Source organism: Lissotriton vulgaris, chromosome 2_1 (assembly GCF_964263255.1).
Source record: "Lissotriton vulgaris chromosome 2_1, aLisVul1.2, whole genome shotgun sequence".
Lineage (NCBI taxonomy): Eukaryota > Metazoa > Chordata > Amphibia > Caudata > Salamandridae > Lissotriton > Lissotriton vulgaris.
The window spans coordinates 271,355,439-271,382,837 of NC_141687.1; the positions used below are offsets into that span (position 1 = coordinate 271,355,439).

Here is a 27,399-nt window from a genome sequence, read left to right on the forward strand (position 1 = left end):
TCACAGACTCTGTGGGGCTCTCCTGGGCCAAATTACCACCTCCAGTAGGGACTCGGGGCTGTCAGGCGCAACAGTCTTTCTTAATTAGAGGCCACACAGCTTCTATAAACTCAGAGAAAAAGATAACCCTAGCAGTTTATAACCAAGAAGCCAACAGCCCAATCTGTGTTGTCAATACACAGCCACAGAGTAAAATGCTTTTTTGTGCAGCCTCTTGTGGTATTTTCTTAAAGCAGATGAAAAAGAACAACCGATTTATTCACTGTAATGTTTTTCTACAGTGCTATAGACCTTGGACGACTGACAGTGCACTTAGAAATGAAGGGTCATAAGATAAGAAATTGCACAGCGTCTGGAAGCGATCGAGAAATTACACATACATAAGTGCGAGCTATATATGTTTGTGGTTGGCATCAGTGCAGCCCCCATGCATTTAAAATATGCATACCTTTGTAGTCTGCCTTGATTAAGCACATCTAGAGAACAACAGTACAAAGGTTTGAATGGCAGTGTAATCATGGTGACAGGGGGGCAGTAACCGAAGCAAGGTGTGCTGCTTTTGGGTGTGGGCAGGGGCAGAATATAGTCAGACACTGTGCTGTATAATTGTGTATTGCAAGCGCTTTGAGTCTTCATGAGTGGGGAAGCGCTAGAGAAATATACTACTACCAACATCTACTGCACAGCACTTTCTAAATGTAATGTAAATGTATTTGAGCTTGTAAAGCGCACTGCTACCCGTAGGTTTCCTGGCGCTGTATAACGCTGGGGAACCCGTCCTGGCTTTCCCTGTGAGATGGTCCCTATTGGGCACCCCCAAGGTGAAGCCAGGCATCCCTGGCGTTGATGGGGCCGTTTGTGGAGATTAAGCAAGCTATTGCCCAGAGTTGCTGAGTGGAACCCATGGTTAGAGTGACACCGAGGCAAGATTTATCGAGCCCGCTGACATTGGCCAAAAACACCCTGCTGCGTCGGGAATTGAACCCTGGTCCCGGGCCGTCCTCTGCTTCTGGGTCTGCCGCCTCTAACCAGTGAGCCACACTACTCCACAGTAGTGTGGAGTAGTGTGGCTCTACAGCCCATTGCACTTGCAATCATCAGTGCGTGGCGTTATTCCACGTGGCTTTTGCCGGAGTAAACTATATTGGTACGCACATTCACCAAATCTAATTGGGCAAGCACATGCAGTGCTTTAAATGGAAAAGGGTATGGAGTAAACCCATTTTGGCATTAGAACGTGCGTTCCTCCATTTCTCAGCAAGGGCTCGACTCGATTCTTTGACTGGGAAAGTACCAGCACTTGACAGTATTGAACTGGTACTTCAAGATAACAATGCTTCTCTATTTACATTTCCAGCACTGAGCATGTGCGTCAAGTGAGCACACTAGTGGCTCTGGGTAAAGTGAGCGGACAAGCCCACATACAACCTGTGCAGAGCGAGTGAACCGCCCTGATTAAATGCGCACATGTACACCGCCTAGAATCTAGTATATGCAAGAAGATTAGATTGTGCACATCTGTACCTTCATCGACTTTGGCGGCCATCTTGGTTTGGGGCAGCGTTTACACGCTCCCTATTGGCCTCTATAAAAGGACATCTGTTTCACACTGCCCCCATTCGCTGTGCATCTATACCCCTCCTGAGGCGGATGCCGGGAGGTTGCTGTTTTATTTGTACGTTTGTTTTTCGGATTTGCACCTTTTTAAAATTATCTTGTTGGCCTCTCAACTTTTAAATGTATTGCACTGTGCTTGATCACGAAGCCTAGCTGCACTGCTCTATGAGCTACTGTATTTTGTTTGTACCCTGCTCGATTGTGGAAGTGGTGGTAACCCACCGCCCCCGCTTGATGTAATAAGCGTGCTGGACTCACCCTGAGTCTCGGGTCATTCTCAGCCGATTTAGACGCTGTGTCAGCCGAGCCTCGGACAGGGTGAATCGACTTTGGCGGCCATCTTGGTTTGGGGCAGCGTTTATACGCTTCCTATTGGCCTCTATATAAACGGAAGGTAATGCCTCCGCGCAGCGGACGCGCCGGACCTGCGCCGGAGTCGTGCCAGAGTCCTGCCCGTCCGCGACCAGTATGCAGGTAGTGTAACACCGTGTGACTTTAAATCTTATGATAGCTCTATGCTCAAAACTCTGAAACCTACGCACTGTACCCTTCCCTCCATTCCAACCTTAGAGGTCGACTCCCACCTACCTTTCACAAAATGCGTTCTAGACCATCTTGATGCCCCAAAGCATACCTGTCTCCTTACACAAATGGGCTCCAATACATCACGAATAAAGGCGGCTATGATCAACTGCCGTTCCCTGGTAAAACATTCCCTTGATATCGTCCATACATTGGAAAAGGATAATTGGGACCTTTTATATTTAACGGAAACCTGGTTGGCGGGTGAAACCAATCCCGCTATACATTTAGCCATTCCACCTGGCTATAGAATACTCTGCGCAAATAGACAAGTCCCCCACCCCGGAGGCGGAGTTGCTATAATATATAGATCCCATTGGACTATTTCCTCCTTCCCTTACAAACAACTGGAACGCATTGAGGCACTCCCTTTCTGTATTCAAATAACGGCCAACTTTACTTTCACCGGCCTTTTGGTTTACCGTCCCCCAAATTCTAAAATATCCTTTCTCCCGTCCTTCCTGGACTATGTCCTGCAAGTTACATCGCGGTACGCCAACTTCACTCTACTTGGGGATTTTAATCTCCACGTAGATAACTCCCATGACTCCACGTCCTATAATTTCCTTTCCACCTTACTAGACGGGGGATTACACCAACTGATAAGTCGCCCGACACATAAGGCTGGCCACACCCTGGACCTAATCTGTACCAATCTGGAGAGTTTGATCACAAGTGACCTCCTCTTAGTGGTCTGGTCCGACCACCTTCTTGTTCCTTTTTCATTCCCCTGGCATCATCAAACTAGTCACATACGCCCTGCTAAACAACAGGGAAGAAACTGGAGCAAGATTTCCTCTGACAGCCTTGCTGCTCTTCTCCACTCTACCGACCCCCCTGATATTATGGCTGATCTCGACACCCGTCTGACTAGTTTTAATGAATTGATTTCTTCTGCCATTGACCGCCTCGCCCCTATGAAGTCTATAAAAACCTATTGCTCTACCCCGTCTGCCCCTTGGTACTCCGATGAACTCCGGAAATGTAAATCGGAATGTAAACGTCTCGAAAGACGTTGGAGACTCACTTATTCACCTGACGGTAAAGCCCGCTACAAATCTGCCTTAAAAGAATACAGAAAAAAAATCATTCATCACAAAAAAACCTTCTTTGAAGAAAATATCTCCCATTCTCAAGGTTCTTCGAGGGAAATATTCGATGTAGTCAGATCTTTCACCGATCCCCTGGCTCTCAAACGCCCCCCGTTGGTATCTCAGATACTATGTAATAGCCTCTTTGATTTTTTTGAAAATAAAATAGCCACGATATATGACTCCTTTCCTAGCAACCCCACCCCAGACAATAGTACATTAAATTCTGTCACTTCTGTTTCCGATCATTTGTTTCTGAACTTTGAAGAGATCACCCTTGATCAATCCCTTAAAGAACTCTGCAAATGTAAATCTGGCTCTCCCCTGGACCCTAGGCCCGCCAAACATTATAAATCCCTCGCACCCATTCTCAACCACACCCTGAATGGGATCTGGAACGATTCGTTACAAACAGGAGTCTACTCTGACTCTTGGAAGCATGCCCGGCTTATTCCTATAATCAAGAAAGCCAATGCCGACCCCAGTGGCCCCTCTAACTACAGACCGATCTCTGTTACCTGCCCCTGCCAAAGTGCTTGAAAAACTCGCTCAGCATCAACTAGCGTTTTTTTTTTAGAAAACTCAGGTGCTTACCATGACTCCCAGCATGGCTTTAGACCCGGCCACAGCACCGAGTCTGCATTAATTGAAATGGCAGATGCTGTACGCTGGAGAATGGACGAGGGATCTAGAGCGGTGTTGGTGCTGCTTGATTTATCAGCAGCATTCGACACCGTCTCCCACCCCCTCCTCCTGGACCGTTTACAAACTAAAGGCATCCAGGGCACGGCCTTAAAATGGATTACGTCCTTTCTATCCAGCCGTACGCAGGCAGTTTTCACCCCCCCCCCCCCCCTTTACACCTCGGACAGTCGTCCTCTCCGTTGGGGAGTCCCCCAAGGCTCCTCGTTGAGCCCTCTTCTTTTTAATGTTTATTTTTCACCCCTTTTTGACATCATCGCCCAAACCGGCATAAAGGCCACCTCCTATGCCGATGACATTCAACTTATGTTTTCATTTGACAGTCCTACTCAAACTACTTTTGATCCTCTAAAAAACTGTCTTCGTACGATCGCCCATTGGATGGATAATAACTTCCTTCGGCTCAACGCAGGGAAAACAGAAGTCCTCTTTTATCACCAACCGTCTCCTCTAGACCCCTACATCTGGTGGCCTCTTGACCTTAGTGCTCCACCCCTGCCCTCAGACTCGGTAAAAAACCTAGGGGTTAGATGGGACTCCAACCTCTCAATGCAACATCAAGTACACACAGTCTCTGCAGCATGCTTTGCCAAGATCAGGATGGTGAAAAAATTCATCAATTTCCTTCCTAACACTACCAGGAAGGCCGTAGTCCAGGCGTTGATCACCTCGCACTTGGACTACGCTAACGGCTTGTATACTGGCCTGTCTGTAGGTCTGTGCCATCGACTTCAGACAGTCCAGAATGCTGCAGTACGACTGGTCGGGGGCATTCCCCCTCGCGAGCATATCACGCCCCATCGTCGTAGCCTTCATTGGCTACCTATAAATAAGAGAGTTGAATTCAAGGCACTGGTGCTGGCTCACCGTGCCTTGCGAGGCAAGGGCTCCGCACACCTTTCTACCTGCCTCACCCCCTACAACAATATTAGGAATCTCCGTTCTTCATCAAAAAATCTCCTTACTATTCCCCGATTTAAAAAAACTCGTTCTGGCGGTAAAACCTTCCAAGTCTGCACAGCTGCCCGTTGGAACAAATTGCCTAACTCCATCCGGATGATCCAGGAAGAACTACCCTTTCGGAAGGCGTTAAAGACCTATCTTTTCTGTTAGTCACCCCCTTTTAATAATCTTCCTAATTCAGCATAAGATCGCACAGGAGCGCCGGGACACCCCGTTGGGGTATCTGTGCGCTATAACAAAACACACTAAATAAATAAATAAATTCATTTTTTTTAAACATATTTTATTAATATTTTATCACCATACTGACCAAAATGTAGATCACATCACCTATATCCATCAAATAGGTCTCCATGTTTACTCCCAACTAAGCCCTTGGATCCCCCCCTTCCCTCTTCAGTTGGTGTGGGCACATTTCAAATACACATATCACAGCACAATACCAGCTATACGGATAATCGTTCACAACACAATTCGCTTATCAACGATCACATGCACGTTCGTCACACATTAATCCCCATCATCCTTTTGTGAATCCAGCAGGGCCTGTACCAGTGCTTCCCAAGCTCTTGCCAATTCCAGAATCTTTTCATTAGCTGCTCGTTTGGCCTGTTGAAATCTAATAACGCTCTCACTACCAGCCCACTTACATAGTTCTGTTCTCGATCGCTTACTTGACGGTCCTTCCTTTGACTTCCAGTGCGATGTTATTTCCCGCTTAGCCAATAATAACCCTAGGTCGATAAATTTGCTAGTTATTTTGTTTTTAACTGTATGTGGGAACCAGTGCAACAAGCATGTTGCCATGTCGTAATCTAAATGTCTATCTGTTATGTCAATCAGGAGTTCCCGCACTTCTACTCAATATCGCCCCATGATCGGGCAGTTCCAGAGCATGTGCTCCAGTTCCAGGCCCTGTTCTAAACATCTAGGGCACGCTGCATCATGGACCCGGAAATATTTCCGGATCTTCCCTGGGGTCAAATAAGCCCGGTGTAGTATGAAAAATTGCACCTGCTGGAATCGTGCATTTCTGCTACCCTTCCATGCTCTCCTAAGAATGTGGCCCCATGCTGCGTCTGGTATTGGTCGGCCTATACTCGTCTCCCATTTCAATTTCAGATCTTCTAGTGGTCGCAGTCCTTCATGTAACATCCGAGACAGAAGGCATGTGACTGCCTTAAAAGTACCCGCGGCCATTACGACATATTGGCAAGCCATTGTGGTCACTGGTTCCACCTGCCCACCTTTCCAATGCCTCTGAATTGCCGCTATTACCGCTGCATAAATCAGAAAGCTACCCTCAAGGAGACCATACCTTTCTTGTATCGCCTGGAAGGGCACACATCTGTACATTCATGCGTCGCTCAACACTCCCTTTATATAGTGCCTTTCTCTGTTGCTTGTGAATGCATCATATGACGCTCTTCAGAATCAGACGAAAAGCATTTCACATACACTTGGGTAGAACTGTGGATGTTTCTAAACCATGATGCTATTCCGGGTGCTGCCCCAAATTCTGTTTCATAAGCAAATGTGTAAAGGTGGATATACACACAATGCTGCAATAAGCAAGAGATCAGCAAATCATGTCTCCTTGCGCCTCGTGTGCTCTGAGGGGCATTGGCGTTAGATTGTTTGGCAACCTAGGAATTCCAAAGTATTCTGAGCATGGCCTCCCTGCACATAGGACTCATGTGGTGAGTGGCTTCGGGTTTACGGATGTTCGTGGGCTCCAGTGATCAGAAATAAGTGCATGGTGTGTCTTCATATGCGGTTTCACTGTCTGGGTCAGTATATGTGGCAAGGATGTTTGAAAGAGGGAATTCATGTTCCACGGTGGTGTACAGGCACCGTTTTTATCCACCTGCAGAATAGGGGGGGACAGACTCCAGAGCGGCGGGAGCAGTTCAAATTTGTCGAGTAAGGGGGAAGGTGTTGTTCATGTTGGAATTCAGGTACTATTTCCCAACCTCCACCCTCCCGTTGTTAATGCCCATCCCCCCATAACAAAAAAAAGCTATAACAAACGAGCATTAAGTCAGGAAGGAAGAAGTGGCCAGCATTGCAAAGACTAAAAAAGCTAGAAGCCATTTTTTAATGTTAATTATTTTTTTAACCCCTTCGCTGCTCATGACGAGCTCAGCTCGTCATGCAGTACACTGGTCGTGTGCTCATGACAAGCTGAGCTCATCATGAACAATGGGATTTCAAAAAAATGAGCACCAGGGGGAAATTCCCTTAGCATGGATGTGGTTAATAGGGTCGTTCAGTTGTACATAATGTCATTTTGGTTATATATAAGGTAACAAAAATACCTAGAACACTTGTTTAGTATAACTTTTCAACATGCTGCAGAGCAACGATGATGCTCTACAACATAGCTTAAAGATATTGGCAAAGCCAATAGCTCCGACTAAACACATCCCAAAGGCGAGACCTATTGGCTATGCCAATGCTTGTTTTTCTCGATTGGTGAACAGATATATTTGAGATGTCCCTCATCTTTCTAATATTTTGTCCAAAAACAGACTCAAATCTTCAACGTGGGAGTTGACTTATGAAGTCTGCTGAACAGATCTACAAATCAACAATGTTGTTCTCCACCTTTGGCAGCGATATGAAATGAGGTGTATATGATGTGCCTGGGCTCAATACCAATCTTTTAGGCATTCCTGGAAAGCTATGGGCTTTAGTCTCAGGAATGACTGTCGATTTTACTTTGGTCAACTGCAGGCAGTACTTGTGTTCATACATGGCCCTTCTATCCTTCACTGTCAATCCGATATATGTGCTCTCCAAACCTGGAGAGTCTGCACTCAAGGTGACATAGCCTGCCCAGCAATAAACTATGCTTACTCCACAACTGGAGTGTGTACTTCATTTTGGGATCTCTCAACACGATCCTCCAATGGTCTCCTGACTTGGGACCATTATCCCATCAAGCATTCTTGAAGTGGGTGTTTATGCAGTCTTACATTAGGAACTAGAGGAATGCAAGACACCATCGTCCCCAGGAACATCATGTTTTTCCTCACTATCAGATATTGTAAAGCCCGGTAACATAGCAAAGTTCTCTCAGCAGTAGGATAGGCTTTCAACCTCAGTGAACTGAGAGTTACCCTAAAGGTGCTGCAGTGCTGAATTTATGGTTAGTAAATCCCAGTGTGTGCAAAAAAGTAACTGTCTGCAGGTTTGTCTATTATTCTAGTCCTAATCAACTCCTAAAAGGTAATCAAATCCTAAACCCAGCACAAAATCTTATCCCAATTCTTTAAATGTACCCTTTATCTAATTTATTTATTTGTATTGCAAACCCACAAGTTCTAAAACACCAGAGACAACTTTTCTGAATAGAGACTCCAGAAATGGAGAACTGCTCTATGGGGATGCTATCAGTAGGATCTCATTCTCGAATGCCCACTCTCAAAGTTGAATTACCAGAGAATGAAACCTAACCTGTTTATTTACATAAAACATGGCAGCAGTGTTGCCTTTTGGGGCTTGATGATATCCCCTATGGAAGAAAAGGATAGATTGAAACATGCACTCTAGTTTTCCAAATTATATTCTACAATTTATGATTTTGGGGGGTTTTACTATCCAAAAGGAACCTCTTGCTAATCTTGGCCAAGCATTAATTGCTACTGCATGGTATTCACAACTGGGCCTTTACATGGAAGCAATTCACAAAAATTACAATAACTGGATGGCTTGAGCATTAAAAAAGATCATGCCTCTGAAATCCAACCGCTCCAGGTAGGTAACTCCCCCTGCATCCTTGTACTCTTGCTACAGAAAAGTGCTAGTGTAAAGAACTTAAAAGATTGTAGGAATGCAAATATAATACAGATTCGAAAAAAGTATATATTTCTGCCATGAAGACTTAAAAAAACACTATAAAGTAGGCATGTGTCACTTTTTTATCCAAAGCTAGCAAATCTTCACACAACGTTTTTCAAATAGTACAAAAGCTGTTTATCCTCCACATTTTCCTTCTATGTTTTACCATCTAAAGGCCTATGAGGCTCATTGTCCACCTTTTTAGAAGAAAAAAATCAAGAAGATCCTGTTGACTTTTTTCAAATGTCGTCTTGACTTTTAAGCCTCTAATGACTTAGGATCCTCACAACAAACTCTATATAATTTTGAGCCTCTCACTTTTGACATGATTACACCTTTGGCAACTAAGATTAAATATGGAAACTCCACCTGTACCAGTTTTCAAGCTGCACAAACTCGTGGATACCACAGGCCCAGTTAGTTTAACCTTGCATACGGTCATTGCTTAATTCGTAAAATAATGAGTGCCGGTGGATTCGTAAAATAATGAGTGCCAGTGCTCAAATTGCTGCTCACAGGCCTGCAGCTGACACTATTAAATGTCAGCAGGCAAATACCAAGGATATGTAGTCCTGAATCCACCTCAGATCTCTTTAATCCACAGGCAGACACTCCCTGCCCATTTATGGTCATGGTATTTCCATGTTTCTCTTCCTCGTTTTTACCACCTGTGTTTGTTTTTCTCTCTTGCTCTTGGGAAATGTCTGGTAAGAAAAAAGAAGTGTGGGTCCCCCCCAAAAAGTGTCGGTGGCCCCCAAAAGCAACCATAGGCCCATATTAAGCACTGCGTACTGTAACACTTTTCACAGCTACCTGCTAGGGTAGAGTTAACAAAAAGCCATAGTAATTCAATCAATCAAACAGGCGTTTATTAAGAGTGACTACTCACCTGTAGGGGTCTCAAGGTGCTGGGGGGTGAGATGAGGGGGTGGTGTTGGTGGGGGGGGAAGGGGGTAATTCACTTGCTAAAACAATCTTCAGCGAACTCAGCTGGGGACCTCAATTCTGGCCTTCGGAGATGGGAAATCCCCCCTCCAAATCCCGCACGGTTAAGAGCCTTGGAGTCACCTTCAGTGATGACCTCTCCTTGAAAAGTCAGGTAGGGTCAGTTGTTTCCGCATGCTTCTTTCAGCTGCGCAAGATTAGAAAGATTGCCCATTTCCTAACCCATTCTGCCCTGATACAGGTGACCATCGCCCTTGTGCTGTCTAGGCTGGACTACTCAAACAGTTTATATTTGGGCCTTCCAGCCGGGCAGCTCAAGAGGCTGCAGCTGGTTCAAAATCAGGCGGCCAGGCTGATCTGTGGGCTTCCTAAATGGCAGTCCATCAGGCCAGGCCTGGCAGACCTGCATTGGCTGCCGGTAGCCCAGAGGGTGGCTTTTAAAACCGGCTGCATTATCTTTAGGGCATTACAAAGCAAAGGCCCCAAATTCATTATCAACCTGCTTGCCAGATATACCCCCTCCCGCAACCTCCGTTCTGGCCACAAAAACTTGCTCACAGTGCCGGTTGTTAGGAAACAACGTCAGGGCGGCAGCTCCTTTCATTTTCTTGCTGCATCCCTCTGGAACTCCTTGCCAGCTTCTTTAAGGTCACACGAGGACATTCTAGCCTTTAGACTAGCCTTTAAAACCTGGCTTTTCAGAGAAGCCTACCCTCAGACGTTCTAAGTGGTCCTTCTGTTGTTGTGTTATGCTCTGGAAACTTCCTACAGCGCCATGAAGCCTACGGGCGTACGCGCGCTTTATAAGCTAAATTTAACATAACATAACATAACATAACAGCAAATCCACTTATTCTTATACGCCCATTTCTCTTCTACCTTTTCCTAAGATATTGTAATGTGAAAATAAGAAGCAATTTCTATCTAATGGGAACTCTTAATATTAAAGACGGCCATCAAGCTGGCAAAAAATACCTTTTCCTAGTACAAAACCTGCGCTTCTCTTTGTGTCTGAATACTGACGATCTATTCTGGATCACGAACGACAACACCCCTGAGCCACTGGACCTCAGTATTGTATTTGACACCCAATCTCATTGGATGCTCATACATCGATTCTACAATGTTGGAATTGCTGACAAGGCCTTGAATTGGTTTATATTTTCTCTTCAGAACAGAACTAAAACACTTTCCTCTCTTTTGATCTACTTCCTAAACTTTGGAATGTGGAGTTCGTCAGCTGCCTTCCTTAAGCCACACTCTTTTGAATCTATTTCTCACTCTTTAGTCAAACTTATCTGGTCTTTTGGGTTCTCCATGATATGATTGAGATGACACCCATATCATGGTTTCTTTCAATAATGATCTGGATCATCAAGCTAAAATGCATCACTCATGCATGTCATCAATGTTGTCTTTGGATGAAAAGCAACAGGGGAGAAAACAGAGGTTATCTTAGCAAGTCACATGGATCTGTGGACTGGACTCCAAATTTGTGGCATTCTAAAATAGGCACACTTCCATCCCTTCTACGAGGAATATGGTTCAGCCATCTTCCCTTTCTAACCTGTACTAACAAGGTTACTGCTTCCTGGTCTACTACATCAGAATATTATGAAAGGTTGTTTGAATTCTCTGTGAAGACTATTAGGAAAAAGCTACTCAGGCTTTGATTATGTCATGTCTCCTCTAGCGTAACTTCCTGTGTCTCAGTAAATGAGCACTACAGCACCATATATTGGCTTGGCTGCCAGTAGCTAAAGTAGCGGTCTTCAAGTAATATCTGTTTCATCTTTCTCTCCAGAATGAAGGAAATCTTTTCATACAATAGTCCATTTATTTCTTAAATGTCTCTTCTGCTCATTTTTTCTGTAAACTGACTGCTAAAAAACTTCAATGTTAGATCCCTTTTTTCAAATCTTTCAGATAAACATTAAACAATCTTGTTCTGGAGTTACAAGTGAATACAACTCATCTTTATCTGAGAAACATAAAACAAGGCTTTTTAACTACTTAACCGTGGCGCAAATTTCGCAGAGGTGCAGGAGTTCTAAATAGTGGGCGGGGCTGTGTCGGCCAACGGTCGTGCGCAGCACTGGGCAGATAGTGCTTGCGTCGGCCAACGAACACGGAACGGATTAATGCTTCTTTCATGTAAACTTGACAAATATTAATTCATGTTCTTGGACTTTTTCAACATTCTGGTCAATGATTGCTTTTTCAGCACACCTACTTTGTTGCTCACATATATATCTGGGGTACCCACCAGAGTAGCATCTAGAAGTGGCCACACTTACCTTGGTATATCCTGTAAATAGGTAAGGACACAGATATTGCATCTAGCCCATGATATCCAAAGTGGCTCCAACTCCAACAGAAGCAGGAATGTGACCAGGTTTCGACCTAGGCAAATGTACCATCTGACTAATGCGTCCACTGGCGGGGCCTGTGTTCGACTACATGGTCACAGGTTCATTCCCCTGTGGATCCAATCAGCCTTTCATCATTCTGAGGTCAATAAAATGAGTTTCATTGAGTTGGGTAAGAATAAACATCTGGTATTCAGCGCCAAGGTACCCATCGTGGTAAACGTGCGTTTTACAAATACACATTATGTTATTCCTTCTACTTCTCCCAGTGACACAAGGGAGGATGAAGCCAGTGTCCGTACTAGGTGTGGATGTAACTCGCGTAATTCCGTGTTGCATAATCAAGCAAATTTACCTAAGAATTCCACAAGATTATGTGAGAAGAATAATTCTGAATTTAGAGCGCTTTCTTAGCGCAAAAATGCCCTTTCGTGTACAAAATGGACACGGGGATGGATTATGTACTAAGAAATAGTGCTGAATGTAAAACAACACGAATGATGAGCGCAAGCAGACTGCTTGCACTCATTAAATGTGCTCCTGGTTTAAGATTTCTACCCAACTTACTCCTACTAAATGCAGCAGAACAGAAATAGCGAGTGGCCGCTCGCTACCTATGCTCTTATGGTAGGGTTTCCCCCCCCAAATCAAGCAAGCATGAGTTATCGCATCATTATCAGTAATTCCCCGTCAAAGAGTAGAATGGAATTACCAAAACTACTCCGATTACTCTGGTTAATTGAAATTCCATCAGAGGCTTACTCCTTATTTACAAGTGGAGGAGGTACTTTTGACAGAAATGCAGGGATAACTAGCATTCACCATGTTGTAATGCAAGTTGAGGACTGGAACATGAATGAAAAAAAATACTGAGTATTTATCACCATAGTTCCTAACATTTCCAGACTAGAAATACAAATAAGCTACACAGCCCTATGTAATAAAAATATTTGTAGACTCAAAGGCATTAAATGAAAAGAATTCATTCACAGTACTGGAGAAGACACCAATGGTATGTTAACTGTATTCTCTATTCTAAAACTGGAAATCACTAATGCTGAACCAATTAATGTCTCCCCTTCATATCTGGTTTATCCTTATTTTTCAACTTTTCTACGCGTTTACAAGTGAAGAAATTCAGTAGTCCGATTTTGATATCAGAAATGGTGCATGTAGGTCTGAAAAAACACACTCAGCCTTACTGGATAAGTTTCCACACACAAAACAATGGTCATGAACTTCTTACTGCAGAAATGCTTGCTGCAGAAAAAGCAAAGAAGGTACTTTTGGGAGTGGAAGATAGCAAAGGAAAAACATGCCCTGCCAAAAAAGGGCAATGCGCTGTAGAAAGAGAGTACCAGAGAAATGAAGAACTGTATTTTTCTTGAAAAAAGTGCATACAAAACAGCGAGGAGTGATGGTGTACGGCACATGGTTGGAGTTGGATTGGACCCTTGGACTGATGGGTTGTTAGTTGAAAGCTTTTAAACTAATGACAACCTGCCAGCTGACCTAAACAATACCCAATCACACGTTTTAATGACAACACAACAACAAAGTAATAAGAAAGTTGAGAATATGGTTATTTTTTTCTGCATATTGGCACAAGGAATTCTAAAGTCACTGTACTCCACTGCGTATTAATTTGAAAGCAAAAAATTAATTTCCAAGACTTATCACCAAAATAATTAAGGTTAATCAATAGATTTACATAGCCATGAAAAAAACGTCAAAAAGTTGAATAAACTTTTTCCAGTCCAAACAAAATGACTGTTAGAGCAACAGGACACATCCTAACAAATCTGTGGTTGTCAGTAGCAACACTGGCTGCATGTCTCATTTGGGCACAACCAGTAGCACCAGCAATTTCACTAATAGTTAGCAGAGGATTTGAGTGAAAAATCAAGCAGGGTAGTGGGAAATGTGGAGGAAAAGAAATAAGGAAGATGAGAAGTTATGATGTTCTATGACCGACTCCTAAAGTATTTTTTTAGACTATCAGTCGTCCATCTCACTCAGTGCTCACATACCATAGAGGAGGATGGGAGGCGGAGGATGAAGGAAATCAGTGAGCAAGGAGAAACAAGAAATGAAGGCACGGTACAAGTACCACGCAACAATAATAATTAAAAATGAGTTATCACAAGTGAAGGGTGAATGGGGCTGGATAAATCAATCAGGATTTATGAAGCATGGCTAATCACCCTATAGGGTATCCAGGTGCTTGCAGGTCCCCGAGGCTTATTCAAACAACCAAGTCGTAAAGGCCATTCCGAATTCCGGAAGTGAGGTGATGGTCCGGAGGTGTGTGGGGTGGCTTTTCCAGGTCTTTGCTGTGATGTGGGAGAAAGCGTCTTTCATGTCTGCTTCAGTAGATGCGAGTAGTATAGACAAGTGGAAGGGAGGCAGATCGTAATCTTCTCGATGGCTGGTGGAAGTTCAGGCGGTGGTTAATGCATGCGGGTGCTTTGTTAAGTAGCGCCTTGTCTAAGTGGGTCAGCAGCTTGAATTGGCATCTCTTCTGTAGGAGGAGCCAGTGGAGTTGCCTGAGATGGAGTGTGATGTGGGTTCGTTGGTAAAAGCAGAGGATGAGTCTGGCGGTGGCGTTCTATATGGTCTGAAGTCTCTGTAGGAGATGTGTGGCCATTCCTACGTAGACACTGTTGTCATAGTCGAGTCGGCTGATAATGAGGGCTTGTGCAACTGTGCATCTCGTGTGTAGGGGTAGCTACTAGAAGATCTCACGTAGCATGTGCAGAGTGAGGAAGCAGGCGGAGGAGACAGTGTTGATCTGTGACTTCATGGTGAGCTTATTTTCAATGATGACTCTGATTTTTCTGCCCTGATCGGAGTGGGGGAGAGTCATAGGTCTGATGGCCACCAGGACTTGCTCCTGTGTTGCTGCTGGTGCCAAAGATCAGTACTTCCGTCTTGTTTGTGTTCAGCTGCAGGGAGTTCTTCTTTATCCAGTCAGTGATGTTTGTCATGCATCTATGGAAGTTGGTTCTAGTGGTGGTTTGGTCGCTGGTGAGTGAGAGGATGAGTTGGATGTAGTTTGCGTAGGAAATTATGGTGAGACTGTGGGATCTGACGATGCTGCCCGAAGGTTCATATATGCGTTGAAGAGCATGTGACCGAGGGATGAGCCCTGGGGGACACTGAAGGTGATCTCCTTGAGTTCAGAGGTGAAAAGAGGGAGGTGAATGCTCTGGGTTCTTCCGGTGAGGAAGGAGGTGATCCATCTGACTGCGTCCCCTTAGATGGAGATGTGGTGGAGCCTTTTGATCAGCGTGTGGTGGGATACAGTGTCGAAGGCTGCTGAAAGGTCAAGGAGGCTCAAAGTTGATGTTTTTCTCGGTCGAGGAGGGTACGGATGTCATCAGTGGCTGCGATCAGGGCAGTTTCTGTGCTGTGATTGTTGCGGAAGCCTGATTGGGAGTCGTAGAGTAGCTGGTTCTGCTTCAGGTGTTATGAGTTGAATATTCATGATTTTTCCTGTACCTTTGCAGGAAATGGGAGCAAGGAGACTGGCCAGTAGTTTTTTAATTCCTGGCATCGGGAAATGCTGCGGTGATAATAGAGGTGTTGTGAAGGGTGGTGAGTTCCTGGCCGATCCTTTGATTTCTGAGGTTGAGATGTGGTGCGGATAGGAGTCGGTGGGAGCTTCCGAGTGGATGGGTTTTATGGTAGAGGTGGTGTCCTGGGTGGAGAGGATGTTCCACTGGGGCAATGTGTGGTTCATGTCAGTTAAGGTGGTAGCGTATCTGTTGAAGAGGTCCATAGGTGCGGGTTGAGATGTGAAGTTTCTGCACATGGTTGGGATCTTGTTCTGGAAGTGAGGTTGAGGTGGTCGCACAGCTCCTGTGAGGGTATGATTTTGTTTTCACAGGCAGCCGGGTTGGAGAATTCTTAAATGATGTTGAAAAGGTCCTTGGTGTTGTTGGCGCTGGTTTCAATATGTGCAGCAAGGGTTGTCTTCTTTGTTGCCCTCAGCAGGCGGTGGTAGAGGTTGAGGAAGGTCTTGAAGGCTGCCGTGTCAGGGGTGTCCTTGCTGGCGCGCCATCTCCTCTCAAACGATTTGCTGTTCCATTTTGCTGTGTTGAGTTCTTGCGTGTACCAGCTGGACTTTTTGGATGATGAGGATACAAAGGGATACAAAGGGATACAAAGTGAGAGGTGAAGGAAGGAGAGGAGGCAGTCACATTTCAAAGCTTTCATTTTCCAGTCTTGTTACAATTTACCTCCATAAAAGGGAGCAAGATTTATTTAAAGATCCTGGTATTGAAATGCGCAGATGCTATCCAGAAGCTGCTTCAACACGGTTGATATCCCGTTAACAAACTAGTTTGTCTGATCTGGAAGTGCAGCATGGGTCAGCGAAATTAATAAAAACCCTATAAACAGGTATTTGCAGTGCTCTAACCATAAAGTAACCTAAAATGGCACTGGCTCCAAATATACATTTGATCTGGTTCTATCGTATTTTCTGAAAAACCTCAGATCAGGTGTGTTTGACATCTTTATTCTGCTTGCACAGAGCTTTCATTTGGACATTAACCTCATTTGATTTGTGATCATTGTCCGCCAATTAAAGCTGTGATAAAACAGGGTTCGCGACATTCAAGTCAATGTTAAACACACAGTTTCATCACTGTTAACTGATATGGAGATATATGTTGAAACAGAGAATGTTTTCATTATAATTACACAAAAGAAACTCTTGCTGGCAATCTACAGAAATGTAAATCACATAACAGGGACGATTTGCATTTTTAAATTGGTAAGGTAAAGGTATTGCTCAGTTCATGTGTCATTTTAGCCAAGTAATGAGCCATATGGCTGAGATGTGACTTAGCCCTGCACCTTTTCCTCATCTTTAAGTTGTATTTACTATGCTCTGCCCTGCCACTGTCCACTCCAACCAATCAGTCTGCTTCTTGCCAATCTTTTACTTTCCTATAACATAAAAGTATGGTCCTGTCACTGCCTGAAAGTCTATAAAAGAGCATGTTTTTAAGCTGAATATGGTAGGTTTATCCAACGTCTACATAAAAGCCCAGCCCTAGCCTGTCATCTTTACAGGCAAGGTAATGGTGGAAGAGGGAGTGGATTATTGGCCACATCAGAGAAAGGAATTCTATCTGCTCAAAAGAGTGCGTTGGCTCCTCTTTTAACCAGACTGGTACCAGAATTGTTATCTGCATTCGAATTGCAGACACAGCAGTTCTTACGTCTTTCTTTAATTTACATTTTGATCAACAATTCTTGCGATCTGCTATCAAACAGATTATTTTACCAGATTTTGATCCAGCACTGCATTCTATAACAAGTGTACATACCGATAGCAATTGATCTCAGATAAAGCTTTTCAGCATTATCATACTGATTCATGTCGTAGTTGTAGAGTGATGCCAAATGGCCCACCGACAGGGCAACTTCATAATCTTCTTGTCCAAGGAGTTGTTCCTTGATCTGAATTGCCTTGATATGCATTTCCTCAGCTTCCTGAAAAATATACAAGTAGGCTATAAAATGCAGTTCTACTTTCAAGGATACGCTTTACTTTTGGGACCTTATACGTAATCCATCCACTAACTTTAATCGTTAATTCATCAGATGAAATTCACTCATTCACAATGTATTGCCTACAGACAATCCCACCCAGCATCGTTCAATCAGCCAATTTAGACTAAAGTACAAATGAGCAACCAGATTACACAGCTTGGTCAAGTAGAGCATGTCGACTAGTCCTATGGCTCCATAGCTCACAACTTAACCAGAAGACCTCAATTCCTTGCAAATAAAGGGCGGCACTCAGTCCATGCAAAATACCAGATGCACTTGCAATTGCAGAATCTCTGTGTTGTATTGTTGATTACCAGGGGGACAGGTTCTTAGCAAATGTTTAATAGGGGTTAGTCGATAAACCTGACTACTGACCGGCGATCTAGAAGTAGGCACATTAGATTCAATTAGCAAGGACTCCTAAAAGGAATAGCCTATACACCTACCTTCAATCAATCAGGGAATAGTGAAGCACGCTACTCGCCTGTCAGGGCCTCAAGGCAGTGTGGGCTGGGGGGGGCATGTTACATTTCATTACATTGCATGTTTGGGGGTAGGCAGGTTTGGGGGGGGGGGGAAGAGTGCAGCTTCGGGTCAGCCGGAGAGCCAGGTCTTGAGGCTCTTCCTGGAGGTGTACAGAGAGGGGGTAACGTCTGATGTCGATCGGGAGCTTGTTCCAGGTCTTTGCCACAATGTAAAAGAAGGCTCTTCCACCGGCTCTGGCTCTACGATGCGCAGGGTTTCGGCGAGGTTGGCGGAACGGAGGTTTCTTTTGGGTATGTGAAAGTACTCTTTCGTCAAGGTATTGGGGTCCGGTGTTGTGGAGGGATTTGTAGGCGTGGGTGAGTAGCTTGAAGGTTACTCTCTTCTTGACGGGGAGCCAGTGGAGGTTTCGCAGGTGTTGGGTGATGTGTTCATGTCGTGGGATGATTGGGACGAGTCTGGCCGCGGTGTTCGGGATGGTCTGGAGTTTGCAGAGAAAGGATTTGTTGATTCCGGCGTAGAGGGCGTTCCCGTACTCCAGTCTGCTAGTTAGGAGTGCATGGGTGACTGTCTTTCTGGATTCGGGGAGGTATCCATTTGAAGTTCTTGCGACGGATGTGGAGGGTTTTGATGCAGGTGGAGGTGACAGCGTTGATCTGTCGGGTCATGGTGAGGGTGGAGTCAAGTATGATGCAGAGGTTTCGGGTGAGTTCCTTGGGGGTTGGAGGGAGTCCAAGGGTGGTGGGCCACCAGGTGATGTCCCATGCTGAGGGGGTGGGTCCGAGGACTTCTGTCTTCTCCGAGTTAAGCTTCAGGCAGCTGCTGCTCATCCAGGATGCAACGTCTTTCATTCCTTCCTGGAAACTGAGTCTGGTGGTGTGGGGGTCCTTAGTGAGGGAGAGGATGAACTGGGTGTCGTCAGCGGCGACAAGGAGGGCGGTCTTGGTGCTGTGGTTGCTGCGGAATCCGGATTGGGAAGGGTCTAGGATGGAGTTCTCTTCGATTAAGTTCCTTAGCTGGACCTTGATGATCTTCTCATTTAATTTGGACGCATAGGGTAGGAGAGAGATGGGTCGGTAGTTTTTGAGGTCCGTCGGGTCTGTTGAGGGCTTCTTGAGGAGGGGCTTGACTTCTGCGCATTTCCAGTCATCAGGGAAAGTGCCGGCTTCGAAAGTGGCGTTGATGGTGCGTTGTAACTCGGGTGATATGGCAGCGGCAGCTCTGTGGAAGATGTGCGGCGGGCAGGGGTCCGTGGAAGCTCCTGAGTGGATGCTTTTCATGGCCGTGGCGGTCTCTTCGGTGGTCAATGCGGGCCAGGTGGATATGGGGGGCTGGCTGTCGTTGCTGGAGGAAGGGGTGGTTTCGCTGTCCGGTGTCTGTTCATTGAAGTTGTCGTACAGAGACTTGATTTTCAGATGGAAGTAGGGGACGAGTTTGTTGCAGAGGTCCTGGGAGCGTCCGTGGCTTTGCTGGGGGGTGTGGTGAATTCCTGGATGATGCTGAAGAGTTCTTTTGAGTTGCTGGAGTTGGCGAGGATTCTGCTCTGGATGAAGGTTCTTTTGGCGTTCCTGTAGGGGGGACGATCTTCTGCGGTTTTTGCTGTTCCTCCATAGCTTCTCGAGATGTCTGCAGGTGCGTCTGCATTCTTGGAGGTCAGTGGTGAACCAGGTAACCTTGCTGGGGCGCTGTCTGTCGTTGCGTAGTGGGGCGAGCGTGTCTGCGCAGTTGGTGATCCATCTGTGTAGTTCTTTGGCTGCAGAGTTGGCGTCTGTTGAGGTGGGAGGGGGATCGTGGTTGAGGGCAGAGTTTAGGTGCTCCTCAGTGACTTTGCTCCAGTACCTTCGCGCGGGGCATAATGTGGGTTTGTGAGCACTGGCCTTGTTGAAGGAGAAGAGTACGCAGTGGTGGTCCGTCAAAGGTGGTTGCATGGTGTGGCTGAAGTGGATGCTGTTGCCTCCTGCGAAGATGGGGCTGAAGGTGTGACCTGCCTTGTGGGTTGGGGTAGTGATAAGCTGTTTCAGTCCGATGTTGGCAAAGTTGTCCAGGAGGGCAGAGGAGTTGGGATCACGGAGGTTGTCGAGGTGTAAGTTGGGGTCTCTGAGTAGCACATAGTCCATGGAGGCAATGCGTGGGGGCTATGAGGTCAGAGATGGTAGTGGTGAATGCGACTCGATTTCCAGGAGGTCTGTAGGCGAGGGCGCCGTATAGGGTCGTTGTGGGGCTGGTCCGGATCTGGAAATGCAGGTGTCTCATGAGGGGCACAGGCTTGTTCGTGCTGGAGATGGTGAGTCAGAGAGAGTTCTTGTGTGCGATGGAGAGTTCTCCTCCTGGGTGGTTGGGACGGTCCTTTCTCTGGCTCTTGTCTCCATCGGGATATCGGGGGCGGAGGAGGTGTTAGTCCAGGTTTCCGTGAAGAAGGCGATGTCTGGGTGTTGAGGAGGTCACAGATTTCTACTGCATGTTTGTGCAGGGAGCTCACGTTAACGAGGATGCAGCTCAGGGCCTCGGGTGTGCTGGCGTCTGGCGGGAGGGCGGTGCCGGTGGGGTGCGGAGATTGGTGAAGGTTTGTCGGCAGTGTCTGCAGGAGAACTGGCCGTGGGTGGTGGTTGGCGCGGACAACTGGCAGTTGTTGTTCCTTCCAGGGTTGAGTGCATGGAGGGCAGCTCTAGAAAATAAGTGACATTTCTCAACTCCCTCAGGTTCCTTTTCTGATAAGTTTTCTATGGTTGTCACTCTACCAAAGTTCTATTACTGAAATGGGAAGTTTGTGTCTTGCTTTGCTTGCAGAACCACTTTTGTATACAGTAGCTCAGGGGCTTACTATTTGCTAGGCCTAATTTGTGTGATTTTGTGCATTTCTCATAATGCCTATTCCATGAAATTCCCAAAATGAAGCCATTATGTGTAATTATATGCATTTAACAGAAACATTTACTGCTAACACATGAAAATAACAGAACGCAAACAGTGCTTTTGCTTTTTTTTTAAAAACATTTTTTGTATAATTTTGTTGAAATTTTACATAATGTAAAAGCAAATTATGCAAATTCAACACACCTCTACTATTTACCCTTCTCAGATTAAATATTCTGTTTTTTTTTTTTTTTTTAGGTATTTTGAAGTGATTATCTTTCCAATCATAGTTATCATTACATCATAATTGTCTATAACAGGCCACTGAACTTTTGTTTCCATTTTCTGTGACTGGTATTATAAAGAATACAAACATAAATAAGCAACACATTAATGTACAGATGAAAATTCACTTTCTGGGCTGCAAATCACGGTCTGGTCTGCACACAGCTCATTACTGGCTGCAGTTCTGCCTTCCTAAATTCACGCAAACACATGGGCTGTGTACTTGATCCATCATTAGTGTATTAACTATGCAAGCAGGTAAGCTCTTTACTACTACTTGTGGAGTTAAATTGCCAAATATACATGCTACACAACAGCTTCCAGCACATTATGAGAGGGGACATTTAAAGGAGCCACACAATAAACACTCCCCTCCCAGATTTATGACATCAGCTTTAAAAAAACTTTGGAGTGGTTAGGTTTTTCCAAGAGTCTAACTGCTTTATATAAGACGCCACACACATGGCAATTCTAGAACTTGGATTAGAACACTGATCTACAAATGAAATGTTATTTGTCTTACTAAGTTGGCCCATACATTAACAACAGGAGCGAACCACTATCGTGCATAGCCGGTCTCTCCATACCAGCCCAAGGGGATCATCCTACGGTATTAGTAGGGCTCTCACCCACTTGGATTTAGGTGGCATGTTTCATCGTAAGAGTCTTCATCCAGATACCTAAAACAGGTGGGGAGGCACTAAGGAAGTTAGTTTCCTCTGTATCCCGGAGTCAATATGTTTCAGCTATCACACCAATACCTCACCGGGTTAGTCACCTTTCATTAGGTCCTCACAGGGGTCCAGTTAGTATCTTGTTTGTGTGCATTTAATTGTGAAACTTCAACTCACCATATTCATACATGCCATACATAGTGACCCATTTGGTGTCTATGTTTGCATTTCGCAGTAGCGTCCTATTTCATGATCCATGAGGGTAAGGAGGTAGAAGGACCTTGTAGTCAAACTTTCATCAAAGGTCTCTTAAAGGCCATGAACCTATTTGTTTCCTCCTTCCCATGCACCTTCAAGTTAATTGTCCCAAATGTTTCCATGATTGGGGCCATGTCATAACTTAATGGCCTAGCCAATCACAAACTGTAGGAAACACTAAACGCTAGCAGGACAGTAAACCAGGGTAGGTCATCTTCTTTTAAGCTGATTGCCGTATTCTTTTAAAGGCACTTCTTCTAAATGAGATGAGACAACAACATTTCCTGCAAAAGTTCTTCACAATCACATTATAGTAAATGTAATCCAAATTTTTGAAAATGCTATACGACTTAACACAAAGTGTTTGTGGAATCAAAAGATTTAAGGGGATTCTATAAACCAATGAAGAAAGAAGATTGTGGAAACATTTGAATGGAGTGAATTTATGAACAGGATAACAAAGTTTCATTAATATTTTATGGTTCAAATCTTTTTGAGAAGGAAGGCAAGGAAATAGAGAATATACGTCATTACATGTGCTTGAGTACATGGCATTAGTCAAAAAAGCAAAAGAAAGATAAAAAAAGCGAGTAAAACAACCCTACACAAAAAAACCTCCCCTCCCCCACCCACACAATTCGGTTCATTTATGCTCTCAGAATTGAGAATGTATAGTTCACACCGCAGAGAGTCGTGGTCGCTCATGTGTTGGAGTTTGCTTCTTGTAGACGTAAAAGCCACAGATATTTCAGGCATGTCAGTTCTCTAGTCTTGTGCTAGCAGTGTCAATTAAGGGTGCCCCAATTTCCCAAAGGACTCCCCATGTTTTGTAAGGGTCATGAATATTTTCTCCATGCCTAGAATGGTCCATAACCTATACAGCAATCCTATGTGAGTAGGTACTTGTGGCGTGCCCCAGTGTGTTAAGATGTTCTGTATCGCTGCCCCTAGAGCAAGGCCTATCTGTCTGCCGCTTGGATTTCAAGGGATGTTTTAAAGGGTTTGGTAGGCCTAACAAAGCGTAGTAGGGGAATCTAGGTATTTGTGTCTCAAGGTGGGTGTCCATCTCATCAAGGAGTTGGTTCCAATAAGGCAGTCGCCAAGGCCGAAGTGTGTTATAACCTGCTCTAGAAAGGCCTTTTCGGCATATATGGCTAACAACATAAGCTCGCCAGGGGTCCGTGCTGCCTTTTCAATAATGTGCAGGATGCGTTCGGTGTTGTCACCAGTTTGTCTATGCAGGATAAATCCAGACAAACCCAGCCTGTCTGGATCTATGATTGCAGGCATAAGTGGACCCAGTCTGTTTTCCAAAATACCAGTGAATGATTTAAAATATACATTCAGCCAAATAGATAGGTTGTTAGAAACTACATTGTTGTTGGTCTTTTCCTTGTTTGGGCACCACAGCGATAGAAGCAGCTAGCATTGATGCAGGCATCGCACCGGGTTGAGTGAAGGAGTTAAAGAGTTTTGTTAATTTGGGGGCCAGAGCATGGCATAATGTTTAGTAAAAAAAATTGGATGGTACCCGTCTGGGCCTAGTGACTTCGAGAGTTTTAAGCAAGAAATGGCCGAAATGAGCTCTTTGGGTCATATGTTGTCCTCTACGGCCTCTGCTTGTGCCAGGGTGAGGCAAGATGTGTTCGCTCCTTGGAGATAAGCGGTGCTATCCAAGGGATCTAGGTCGTCTTGTATATAGCTGTGTATAGAAATTCTTAAATGAGTCCCCTATGTCTCTGACGCTAGTTATGAGCCTCCTTCTCCCAGGAGTGCAGGGAGGTTATGCACAGCACTTGGCGCTTCATGCGCAGTTTATTGGCCAGGAGCCATCCACATTCCCACCCCCCCACCCCCAATATAGTATGAATGTTGTAGGCAGAGTGTCGTGTATCCAGCTCGGACGAGGTCTAGAACAGCTTACTGAGCGTGCAAAACTGGCACCACACTCTTGGCGCATCAGTGCGTTGGTGAAAGCGTTCTAGTTCCTTAACCAGGGTAGAGAGACAGTCTCTTTTTTCCCTTTGTAGTGTGTTATCAGCAGCAGGGATAAAGATGAGCTCCCCCCAATAACTGCTTTTAGTGCCTTCTAGAGCATCGTAATAGGTACGTTGGATGTGATATTGAGAGAAAGTTAGTTTAAGAAAGCTGTTTGAATTCAGAATATCACCGCAGGGAGTTGCAGCATCGTTTCATGCAGGCGCCATGTCTGGCGTGGGGGCTGTATTGGTGAAAGATAAGGTGTGTTACCGCGGAATGGTTGGAGAGCGCTGCTGGGAAAATTTCAGTCTCCGTGGCTAAGCTATGTATATCCCTCATGCTCAGGAAGTAATATAATTTAGCTAATGTCTTGTGCGCATGAGAGAAAAATGTGTATTTGCATTCTTCCGGATAGAAATCTCTCCATATGTCACGAAGCCCCATGTCTCTAACCCACTTCTGACCGATCTTCAACAATGCCCTAGTTTGTCCGTGTTGCCGTGTCAATCTATCTAGATCTGTATTAAAAGCTAGATTAAGGTCTCACACTAGTAAAACCTCTGTGTCCTCTGTGGAAAGTGCCTCGGCTAGCGCCTTGCGTAGTAGTCTCCCCCTCAACTCCGTCTCCGTGCGTCCTATTGTTCCCTTACAGGAATGTGCCACCAATATGGCCACTCCAGCTGTCTTGGAAGGCGCAGAGGAGAAGTATTAATAAGGGAATGCCAGTGAATGAAGCCAATGGCAATCCCTGTATAGGAGGTGTGTTTCCTGGAGTAGGCATATGTCCACCCAAAGATCTACAGGTAGGTTAAAACCTCTTTACATTTGACTGGATTATTGAGGCCTTTTACATTCAGGGTTAATATTTCAAGGGTTGTGTAGGAAGAAGGTGAATGGCGTTCGTGTGGGCCTGTGTATTACTGTTAAGTGGACCGACACTAGAAGTTGAAGTGCTGTGTGAGGTTTGAAGTGTGACCATGGTGAACCTGAATATAGTCTCCAAACCAACAATCCCCAACAATGTACAAATCAAGATATAAAATATTTGAAACATGAGTTCCTGAGTCCAACTTCAGTCTCCCAGGTCTGGAAATCGTAATAAGGGGTCCAAATATCTGCTGGAACTCCACGAGTCATCCATTTTGGGCATGTCCTCTGGGATAGGTCTATAGGCGGCATCCTGCCCCTCCGCTATCTCAGCCGAATCAGGACAATATCTCTCCTCTCCTCACCCCGCGGTTCTCTCCTCGATTTCTGCGGGATCTCATGTAAGAAGGAGTGGAGGCTGACAGCTGTCCCTCTTGCTCGGGGTTGATTCTGAGGATATGGCAGGTCTCGGCCAGGGAACGCAGCTGATAAAGCCGGCCTTCTAGACGAAAGAGGATACAAAAAGGGTGGGCCCAGGAGTAGGCCACTCCCTTGCCTCATAGGTGCTGCATGACAGGTATGAACTTGCGACGTCGTCGTAGTGTAATCTCAGCCAGGTCTTGAAACAGTGTAGGTGTCTGGTCTCAGAAGCTAATGGGGTGTTTCTCTCGGGCCTTGCGAAGTATATCGTCCTTTATGGGGAAATCATGTAGACAAACTTAAATGTCCATTGGGGGAGCCGTTTCAGGCCGTGTTCTCCCGACTCGAAGTGCGCAGTCAATTTTAAGAACCGTCTCCGGAGGTGTCCCTAAAATATGGCAATCTTCTCCCTCAGCTTTAGTTGCCACAACCCTTATGTGTATGTTGTTACTTCTAGACCTGTTTTCGAGGTCCTCAGTGTGTGCTTAGAGATCTAGGTGTTGCTCTTGGAGTCAGAGGACCTCCTGTTGGAGGGAGTTCAATCTTCTCTTCGCGAAAGTCTCAACGCTCTTCCAGAGCTGCGACCCGATCTCCCAAAGAAACCATTTCTCTTCAGACTTCTCTAATGTCCTGCCATAGATCTCGCTCTGACTGCCTGTAAGTCATCCTTGGGGGAGGAGAACAAAGACTCTAAGAAGCACGTTGTGCCATCGTCTCGAGGTCGTGATAGCTCCAGAGACGCGATCTGGTCTCCTGTGGCTGCTTCTGTTGTTCCGGCGAGCATGTTCTTAATTGTGTGGGATTTGTGTGGTATTTCTTGGAATGGGCAGAAGCCATCTCTATTGCTGGCTGATCAAGACAATATTATTACAAGGTACTTGAAGTGGTGTGGTTGTCTCTGTAGGACTCCCTCTCCTCCGTCTTGTGTACAATTTAAGGAATACCAGCTCCAGACGAAGCCAAGAGACTGAGGCTCTTCGACTTAGTTCCTGCCCAGGCAGGTGCAACAATTGACTTCGTCAGATACTTGCCCTCTGCGACCGGCAAATGATGGTGATCTGCTGGCGGCCCCAGTCTTGCTCAGGGTCGCGACCTGCCGCGATAGGGATCTTACTCCCATCACTGATGTAGTGTGAGCCACCGCTCCTAGAGGGCCCCAGCGCAGTGGCCTCATGGAAGGAGGGCCCTCCTCCCTGGGCCCCAAAGGGAGAGCATCTTTGGTCTCCGACCACTTTAAAACCAGCCCCAGCCGCCTGTCAATCACGTCTGTCCTTGGGCCCTGTGGCGCTGCTCCATCCTGAGGGGGACTGTTCGCTCCGTGCCTCCTCGCCCATGCTCTCTCTACCCCCGGGGCGAACTCACCAAGACTCTCGCTCCCAGAGGTCCCTCGGCTGCTAGGCTCCTTTATTGTGCTATGGTTGGTCGCAGTGCAGTCAGTCCACTGCAGCTGGTAAATCAGTAGTCGCACTGGGGATCGGGGCAGGTCCTTTACTGACGCTCACCTATCTCCGGTTTCAGCCTACCAACAGGACCAGGATCCAGGCACCGGGTACAGAGGTCCATCCGGGCCCAGCCACGACCCCGCCCGGGTGAATTCAGGCCACACTTCAGGGTCCCCGGCCGCTTCACTGCAATGCGGCCCTCCGGCGGTTCAGCAATCACGCAAGGGGGCAAGGCTGTCCTCCTGCCAACACCTTCTTTACTCCAGTCGCAGTCAGGTAGCGGCGTCCGGGCCTAGCCGTAGCCGCGACCCCACGCAAAATGTTTAGAGAACACTGCTCTCTGACTGCTTCGCTGCATTACAGCCTGCCAACGTCCAGCAGCAGCGCCGGGGGGCTGGGGAGGGCGGTCCCCCCGCTGACACCTTTCTCCCTGCAATCGCAGCCAGGCAGCTGGGTTAGG

At 45.8% G+C, this 27,399-nt stretch overlaps 1 protein-coding gene across 2 annotated transcripts in view; it reads right to left on the bottom strand.

Moving 5' to 3' along the window:
• Positions 1–27,399, bottom strand: part of APPBP2 (amyloid beta precursor protein binding protein 2) — a 296,134-nt gene that overhangs the window by 8,857 nt on the left and 259,878 nt on the right. For both annotated transcript variants that reach the window (XR_015308361.1, XM_086954920.1), the window contains exon 12: positions 17,452–17,617. Coding sequence is in view for 1 of the 2 variants with exons in the window: in XM_086954920.1 (XP_086811046.1) it covers positions 17,452–17,617 (166 nt within the window). In the remaining variant the exon portion in view is untranslated. The remainder of the gene's footprint in view (positions 1–17,451; positions 17,618–27,399) is intronic.